The following is a 9,698-nucleotide window of genomic DNA, read 5'->3' as shown; positions in this document are numbered from 1 at the left end:
TCGGTATGAGGTTGCCATTTAATGTGTTGGTCTACAATGATGCCAAGATACTTAGTCTGAGGGGTTTCCCGCAGGCAATGACTGCCTATTAAAATACTATCAAATGTAGGTCGGGCTGCTTTTGTTAGTGAAAAAGCTATATAATTTGTTTTTGCAAAATTTAGAGTCAATTTATTGTTCCGAAGCCAGTCTTTTACTACATTTAAGCCAATGACTGCTCTATCTCTAGCCCCCTCCCAAGAATCATCAGCAAACACTAACACCGTATCATCGGCGTAAGAAATTGCCCAAACCATTTATATTTATTTTTAATAAAGAGTTCAGGTAACAAATAAACAAAAGTGGCCCAAGTACAGTACCCTGGGGTACTCCTATTTTTATTCTTTGTTTATCACTCAAGACATTATTCAGTTTAACCATTTGATATCTCTCTGATAAATAACTATCAACCAATTTGGAAGCCACCCCCCTTATGCCACAATTATCAAGAACATGAATCAGCCTTTCATGAGGAACCGTATCAAACGCCTTTGCGAGGTCGAGAAATACAGATATACATTTTTTGTTACTATTCAAATTATTAACAATTTCTGACATCAATCTCTGCATAGCATCAGATGTACTACACCCCCTTACAAAGCCGAACTGATTTGAAGATATAATTTTGTTTTCTTCAAAAAATTGGTTAAGTCTTTCTTTAAGGCATTTCTCAAAAAGTTTTGCAAAAGTACTTATAAGACTTATTGGTCTATAGTTACTCACAGAGGCCGCAGAACCAGACTTATGCACAGGAACAACAACTGAAATCTTAAATTCGCGCGGTACAACACCATTTTCAAAAATTAAGTTATATATATGCAACAGAGGATTCATTATTTCTAGATGAGTTTCTTTAATTGTTTCTATCTGTATATTGTCATGTCCCGGTGCGCTGTTATTTTTTATTGATGCTATATGCTTGATTAATTCATTTTTTGTAACCGGATGTAAGAAAATTGATTTTTGTGTCCGAGGATTATCCTGATTTATATCAGTAGAGGGAATAGCCTCTGCCATTTTGATACCGATGTTAACAAAATAGTCATTACAAAAATTTGCCATGTCTAGAAAATTTGTAAAATTTTCCCCCAGATCGGTTTTAATATCTATGGAATCCTTCGCCTTCACATTTTTTTCGTAAGTTGCGTCTCTAACGATTTGATACATTTTTTTTAAATTATTTTTATTTTTATCAATTTGATTTTTATAATAATTATTTTTTTGTTTATGAATCAATTTATTTAGATAGTTTCTGTATTCTTTATATTCTTTTTCGAGATGTGTACTATAATTAGATAATTTTAGTTTCTTTTTCATTTTATCTCTTTTTTTTAATAGATGTTACAATACCAACACTAATCCAATTTTTTATTTTCTTGTATTCTTTAACATTAATTGTATATGTTTCAGTAGATTTAGAAAGTAATTCCATATAAGTAGATAAAAACAATTGTGTAGCTATTTGAGGGTCAGTTTTATCAATAACATTTGACCAATCACACTGTCGTAATTGGTCTATTAGTTTATTTATATTTATTTTCGATTTTATTTGATGTTCCTGATTAAGTGTTTTAACATTGAAAATGTTTCTGTTATCCTATATAAGGGAGCCCAAATCGAATTAAAATGCTACATTTGCCACACCATGACGTCATATATACAAGGGTATAGGAAATCTCGGCGCAGCGGCGGCAGTCGGCCAGCGCGCGCAAAAACCATTACATCGCTAATTGTTTATTGATATATCTTTATTAGTTTAAAAGGAAAAAATATGGGGTTTGCTTTGATACCTTGTCAAGACATAAGCGAAACTTTTAAATTGTTTCTTTTTTTCATTTAGGCCTTCGTTTTTCGTTAAATAAAGTTATATTAAAAAATCTATTTTAAACCAAATTTTCGCAAGATTGAAATGATTATTCATGTTTAAAGTTTTTTTTGGTCATAAGCGCTAATGGAAATGTTTTATTGTAAATAATTATAAAAATTACTCCCTACGAAGACTTTATTGTGTACTGGATCAAAAAATAAGTATTTGTTTTCTCTATACGGTGGTATTAATATATCGATTTTTGATGATAGTGCCCTTTTACCCGGTCTAATTTTGTACTACTTTCGGAATAAGGGTCCCCATATCATGTACTGTACTTCCATCCCTGAAAAATTCAGCTTGTGACACCGAAGTGAGAGGTAACGTCAAAATAAGCTTTAATCTACCTACATCATAGGTAGGTGTAGGTACTCTAGGTATATTCTACCTAGACAGTAGCTGAACTAGCTGACAGTAGTAATTAATTTGTTATCCGATAAGTAGTTGTCATTATATAAGTTTAATCATCTTATACCTCCTATAACGGTAGATTTTGGATTTTTCCTGATTGGTTTGTTAAACAAAAATATACTGAGCATATACATGTTACAGGTTAATTCGTTAAAGAAATATGTTACACACATATTATTTTAATAATAATGGTAATAATAGTAATGGCTATATTATGTTATAACACATATTATGTTATAACACATATGTATTGAATGTACTTATGTTAACCAATGCATTGTTTTGTTTTTTTAATCTCACAAATAAGAAATGTTTTATAGTTTTTATTTTAAAAAACAGTGATTATACAATTTATTTACACCCCTTACACTGTTTTCTGTAAGGAGTGTAACCAGGAGTATATTTCGTAACCTCTTACGATATAAGAGGGCACAAAGTGTTTTATTACTTAATGCTTAAAATTTAATAATATATTTGTACATAAAATAGAATAGATTAGAAAGTCAATTAATTAATATTGACGTAATTACTAAATAAGTACAAGATTATTTTAGTGTATTTTTAGTCACCTAATTATAAAGGAGAGATATCCAACCATTGCATTATTTTACTCACAAAAAAATGTTTTATGGTTTTTATTATAAAACAACGATTAATTTATTATACACCCCTTAACCCAAACACTCCAAGGAGGATATTTCGTGACCCCTTATTTAAAGTGGACAAGCTTTATTAGTCAATGTTTTAATTACCCAGCGTCTTTAATAAAAATCTAATGTAATTTTTCATAGAAATGATCTGACATAAAAAGCAAATTTTATCAAAAAACTTTTTGATTATCTACAAAGAGTAAACCGCTGACAAATGTCTGTATACTAATGCCAAAATAATGACAAAAATACAAATTAAATACCAAAATGTCTCATATAATGCCCCACTAATGCCAAGCTGATTCCAATATAATACCACTGATACCACGAATAATATGTAACACATTTGTTTCACGAATTAACCTGTAACAATACTGGTAGGTACGTGCACAGATTTTTTCCTAGGTAACTTAAAAGTCGGTAAAAAGTCTAATTATATTTAAAGAAGATATAATTCCAACAAATTACATTATAAGGCCAATAATGCACAAGTAATACCATTAAAATTTTAGCGTTTTTTAACTTGTGTAACATATTTCTTTAACGAATTAACCTGTAACAATAGTGGTAGGTACGCGCACAGATTTTTTTCGCTAGGTAACTTATTAAGTCGTTAAACAGGCCTATAAAAGCTATAACAACATAGGTAACTAATATTTATAATTTAATTCGAGTTTTAATCTCAAATAATAAATGTTCTTACTGGTGTATTTCTGAAGTGTTCATTATTAAAAGTAGATATTCTTCAAGTTATGCGAAGTAATAAGTAATGTTTCCGGTGAGACCGCATATATGTCACCGGATTCTGGTTAGTATAAAGACTTTTTCTATAAAAAGAGTTTTTTCTATATTTTCCTTTCAAAATAAGACTAATTTCTCCTTATTCATGCATTTCACACATTTATCCATTAAAATCGAGATTAAAATAATAAACTTGCGTAACATGTTATACACGAAATAGAAAGTTTCAGAATCGATTAATACGCAATACGCTACGCAGTCAACTTATTCCTATGCGCGGATGAGCGTCTTCAAGACTCTTCCTTCGGCCAGGGTCACGACGCCGCCGAAGAGGAATCGGCTTACGTTTGGCTAAACAGGCTGGACACGGTGGAGTACGATATTGGCGAGTCTGAATATTTATAAAAATTTGCAAAGTAAAATATGTTGGAAAAATAATTAATCCATACATATGTAAAAGCTCAAAGGGTTTTTTTGTTGCATCCATCCCGCCGAAACCGCTTTACCAATCTTGATGATTCTTTTTTTAAATGTGTAGATTTGTTATGAAGTATTTTTATAGTGCTTAATGGCTATTTCTTTGTGTAAAACGACTAAATACTAAAACATACCTGAAAAACACCTACACACAATACCTCCAGAAATAAATTATTTGTCATTGTCAGTGGTGTGTCAGTTAGATTATATATTGCGTTTTTAGATATTTTAGAGTGAGTTCATGCCGCCAGCTTTACATACATAAATATTAGCACAAAGGTTCGTTTAAACGACATTAGTGAATTAGTTACACAAAGCGATTTTAGGAAATTCATCCTCTTAGAGAGTAAAATTATCTCGGAACAGTTTGTTGTATGAAAATGCCTTACTATTTGGTCTAGAAGAATGAAATCCTATAAAAAGAATTAGAAGAAATTTTTGAAATTCATCAACCAAATGGGTAAAGTTAGTAAAAATTTATATAAAACTTGGTGATCTCTGGATTATACACATAAAAATTGGCACAAAGGTAAAGCGAATTTATGAAATTTATACCCTTAGAGAGTAGAATAGGGAATGAAAGTTTGCTGTACGAAAATGCAATACTATAACATTATAAACCAGACAGTATAAAATTTTATACAAGGGTTTATTTAGTGACATCATAACGAAATATATCTTTCTCAATTATCCTTCAAAGAATAAAAAATAGCCTATAAAGAGAGTATTAGTGCTCTTAATAAATAAAAAAAAGATGAAAAATAAAAAACATCTATGCTCACTAGCTCTCTATAAAGAAGTAAAAATCATTTAAATCAATGCATGAACGATTCGAGGTGTAACGCGAACGTAGTCGCGAGAAAAAGCTAGTAATTTATTAAATTATTTTATTTAACTCATTAATTTTCATTGAAAAGGAATTTTTGTAATTCGCCACTATATTAGTTAAAAACTAAGAAACTCATATCAAATTTAAGTTTTGCGATTTTGACCTATACTTTTTACAAAATCTGAACACATTTTAAAAGTAAAAAGTTTTTGATAATATTTGTGTAGATTGACTACAAGTTGTATAACATAAATTTCTACGACCGGTCTACCTAGTGGTCTGCAGCATCGCCTTGTGGTGCAAACGTGGGCCTGTTAATCTTTGACGTGACGCACAACAGCCAAGAAAAACAGAAGCGTGGCTAAGAATTTAGTAATTTAAAAAAAAAGTCTTTTAGATACAGTAGTAGGTATTAAAAAGTTTTGTGTTTAAATGGGGTTTGCCTTTAACAGTTAAAAAATTATATCGTAAAGTGTAACTTTCCGTAAGAATTCTTTATCTGTCATTGATCATGATCTGTCATCATGTTAACCTGATGTTTTGTATGTTATTTTGTTTTTTTCGAGGTTTTTTTGCTTGCTTGTTTTAGGGATAAGGTGCGATCGCATAATTATTATTGATAATGTTTTATTTAATGTTAACATTACTACTTTTTCAGTGAATGTTTAAATCTGTTGTTTTTTGTTAAGTTCGTTATTTAAACATATGTATGTAATACACTCATATTAACACTAATCATATTTTTACGTTTTTACTCATCATTTTCAATGCCCCCCCGGTTGCATCTTTGTAAAGGACTGTGAATTTTTTTGGCAGAGTTAACCCTACTTACAGTGAGCACAACAGGACTGTGATCTGTTATATCTTCATGAATGACAAAGGAATTTAGCTGAAGGCCAATTAAATGAAAACTATTTTTAACAAATATATGATCTAAACATGTTTCAGATAGAGATCTCGTAACGGAATTAATATATGACTGATAACCAATTGCATTCATTAGAGCCAAATATTCGATAACATTATTGTCATTATTATCCAATAAATTTATGTTAATGTCTCCTACAAAAATTTCAATATTCGCCCTTGTTTCATTACCCAGAAAACTATGTATGTCATTTGTAAAGTCTTTATTTGGTATGGGTGGGGGCTTATAAACTGCCGTCAACCCAAAAGATATATCATTTATCTGAAACGTTATTCTTCCTAGCGTTGCCCGGGAAATATTCAAAAACCTAATAGTAAAATCAACAACAATACCCTCCCTAACTAAAATCATAACACTATCATTCTTATTAAATTTTGCTTTGTTATAAAAAATTTGATATCCCGGTATATTACAATTTGTTGTAGTGGCAAGTTGAAAGGTTTCACTTAATATAACAATATCCATATACCTCAAATTATATGACTCTAAAAAAGTAAGTAAACTGTCAATGTTTTTATTAACGCTTCTTATATTAAAATGAATTATCCTTAAAAAACAATCATCATTAGACAGCAGTTCCTCCATTTCAGCAATATCCACGCTTTTACTTCTGAGATCATTATCTTCATTAATTAAATTAAGAACTTCATCCTGCAAATGATTCACCATGTGACTAAGTATTATAGTCTGTTTTGCTTCTTAGGAGTTTTATGTGGTATTCGAGCGATGGACAACTTGCATCTAGAGCACTATGATCAATTTCATATTCAGTGTTGTATTGTTTGTTGGCAGTCATACAGTTTATACATCTTTTAGTTTCACTTTCACATTCAGTTGTAACGTGATTTCCAGCACAATTTCCACATACTTGTTTTCGTGTACACTTATTGTTTTTGTGGTTGAAACCCTGACATTGATAGCATCTTGATATCGTAAGATCTTCATACACAGGTAGTCGCTCCCAGTTAATGTATATTTTTCCATAAGTTAACATTTTAACATACAAACTTCCCGAGCATTCAGCATAAATTGTTAAGGTTGATTTGTTCCTAAATTTTCTTATAAATGTTACTTTTAGATGTTCATCTCTGTTAATCCACGGGTTTTGCTTTCTTATAATGCTTTCCAGTACATCCGATGATTCTCCTCCAGTATAATTTGCTATTTTTATTTTTGGAAACACTTTTTTAGGTCTATCAGTCTCATATTTTCCTCCCAATTTCTTTCCTATTTCTTCTTCTAACCTCCCTATTTCCCCCTCAGTGTCACACTTTAGCACTATATTTCCCTTTCTGGTTTCTTTTAGGTTTCTTATACCTATATTTAAACTAATTGGATTTATAGATTTTTGTATCTCCTTCCGGCTCTTTTCAGTATTTTGAGCAATTTTAGGCTTAATAATCAAAGTTGGCAAGTTTGTGTTTACAATCGGCATTTTTACTACTGCAGTCTTAAGAGTATCAGCATAGGTTTCTTTCAGGTGATTCGTTTTTTTTAAAGCTTCTATATCTTTCTTCATATCTTCAATCAACTTTACTATATAGGGCATTCTTGCTATGAACTTTCTACATTTTTCACAAATAAATAGTAGTACTCGCTTTTGCAATGGCATGCAACGCGCCTCAGATGAGGATAAATTGGAGCATTCTTTATGAATTTTCTTTAAGCATGAATCACATTTATAAAAATCTTCATTGCATGTTTGTTTACATTTAATACATGTGTTTTGGTCAAGTTCATTGCCATCCATGTTTATTTATATTTTCACTTCGTACCATAAACCATAAAAAGGCACAAAAAATGAAGGCAGAAATTCCAATTGAGATTAACTTGTTTTTTTACTGATAGCACTATTGTTCAGGGCAAAATCTTAGTTATTTCAATTTTCACTGCAAATATCCACTTGAAAATTAGTTCATTAAGAATGGTGTCACAAAATATACCACTTATCAAAAAACTGCAATTTTTTATCAACTATAACTTGTAAAATTAAAGGCTTATTCGGAGCGAGACAACATGCGTCTTAAAATACACATACCGATTATATATTTATATACCTTTATATATATATTATTATATATATACCTTTCATTTAAAAAAAGAACCATCAAGATTGGTGAAGCGGTTTCGGCGGGATGGATGTAACAAAAAAACCCTTTGAGCTTTTATATATTAATGGGTATGGATGGATGGATTCTAAATAAATGTGGATTTGAATCAGAAATCAATATATTAATAAGTTATGAATGTCAACATCTCTGTTGTTATAAATAAGCATACGACAAAAATTAACATAAAATTTAGGTGTTACTTTTTACCACATTGTCTCATACACATCCAAAATTCAGTATTTTAGTATTTGGAACAATTATTAATCAACGCAAATAGTCAATTAATGTAGTTCGAATACTGGGATCATATTGATTGGTCCTGTTTTATAAATATTAATAGTTCTACTGCAGCTCTAAAAGAATACTTTAGGCTTTTTTCAACAGATACGTCTATTAAAAATCGTTAGAGTTTTGTTAAAATGATATTATATCAAGTTAAACTTCAAAATTAACAATTACTTAATAAGATAAAACCAACAATCCTCAAACTTTCTGTATATGATTATTGAAGTGAAACTTCTTTACGCAGGATGGGAGTAAAAATTCAAGGCCGCGGCGTGTCACGTGTCACAACCAAACCAAACCAAACACTTCACGGCCTTGACGGACAAGCTAGTGAGAAATAAGTGGTATTAGGGAATCGCACGATCGCCCAATCACCAAAAAAAATCATTTAAAGCTAAGAAAATCATTATAATAAACTTCATAGTATACCTGATGTGTACCAATATCCTCTGGCTGTGTGCTAAGAAGTAAATTTTAATGCATATTTTCATCGATAAGTTTGTAGCTTCTGAACTTCTGAATTACGGTCTAGATACAGCATCTAGCTCATTTGCTAGCTCATAATTAGAATTATTAGAGTTAAGCAACTCGCATTTTCATTGGAAAACATTGTAATATTTATTTCGAACCAATAATCAACGAGAATATTTGTATAATTTAACAAAAATACTGTAAATCACTATAAATAATGAACAAAACATGTAAACAAAAACATGTAAACACACAAATTGTTGGTTAGGTTGAAAATTTCTCCTTTTTTTAATTAATTTAAAGACCTAAGCTACTAGGACCATAAAATAATTAACTAGAAAGAAGTGTCAACTCTGTGGTAAATCGTGGAAACAGGATACGTTACCGAAAGCCTTCGTTGTCGTCTGGAGAACTAATTTTCCAATTGACAGGTTGACATGATGGCTTCATTTTTATTTCCGTTTCCGGTTATTCAATGGCGGGCCTTCTTTCAGTTTAAATGTATTTTGTACATTTCTTATCATAAATAAAACAAAATAAAAATTTGTTCAAACTTATTTATTTGAAATATGAGACAAATGGACTAAATAAATATAAAAAATAAAGGATTGTATGATTTCTATGTCAACTACTTAATTATATGCAGTTTTGACGTAAATTAGTAAGGTATAAGCATGACTTACAGTCATCTCTGCAGTCATTTGTAAATAAATACACGTATTCACAGCCTTCAGGGACAGAAAACGGGGACAGAAACATGAAAACGGGAGCCTATACAAAAACCGAAAAACAGAAAAACAATGTTTTTTATACTAAAATTAACAATGTAAAAATATTAATAGGTATAAAATATAAATATACTATTTCAAAAAAGCGTCCATTATTGTCA

The 9,698-nt window shown here is 30.4% G+C and overlaps 1 protein-coding gene across 1 annotated transcript; it reads right to left on the bottom strand.

Moving 5' to 3' along the window:
- Positions 1–6,067: 6,067 nt before the first annotated feature.
- Positions 6,068–7,587, bottom strand: LOC115887398. Its single transcript, XM_030906811.1, has one exon. It carries the CDS (start codon positions 7,552–7,554, stop codon positions 6,616–6,618), a length of 939 nt encoding a protein of 312 aa, XP_030762671.1. The 5' UTR covers positions 7,555–7,587; the 3' UTR covers positions 6,068–6,615.
- Positions 7,588–9,698: the final 2,111 nt, after the last annotated feature.

This window comes from Sitophilus oryzae, unplaced genomic scaffold (genome assembly GCF_002938485.1).
Source record: "Sitophilus oryzae breed Bouriz unplaced genomic scaffold, Soryzae_2.0 scaffold_573_pilon_pilon, whole genome shotgun sequence".
Classification (NCBI taxonomy): domain Eukaryota; kingdom Metazoa; phylum Arthropoda; class Insecta; order Coleoptera; family Curculionidae; genus Sitophilus; species Sitophilus oryzae.
This window is presented reverse-complemented; position numbering and strand designations above follow the sequence as displayed.

Excerpts from the sequence above, each read along its gene's own strand:
- LOC115887398 (XM_030906811.1), bottom strand. The coding sequence starts at position 7,554 with ATGCCATTGCAAAAGCGAGTACTACTATTTATTTGTGAAAAATGTAGA.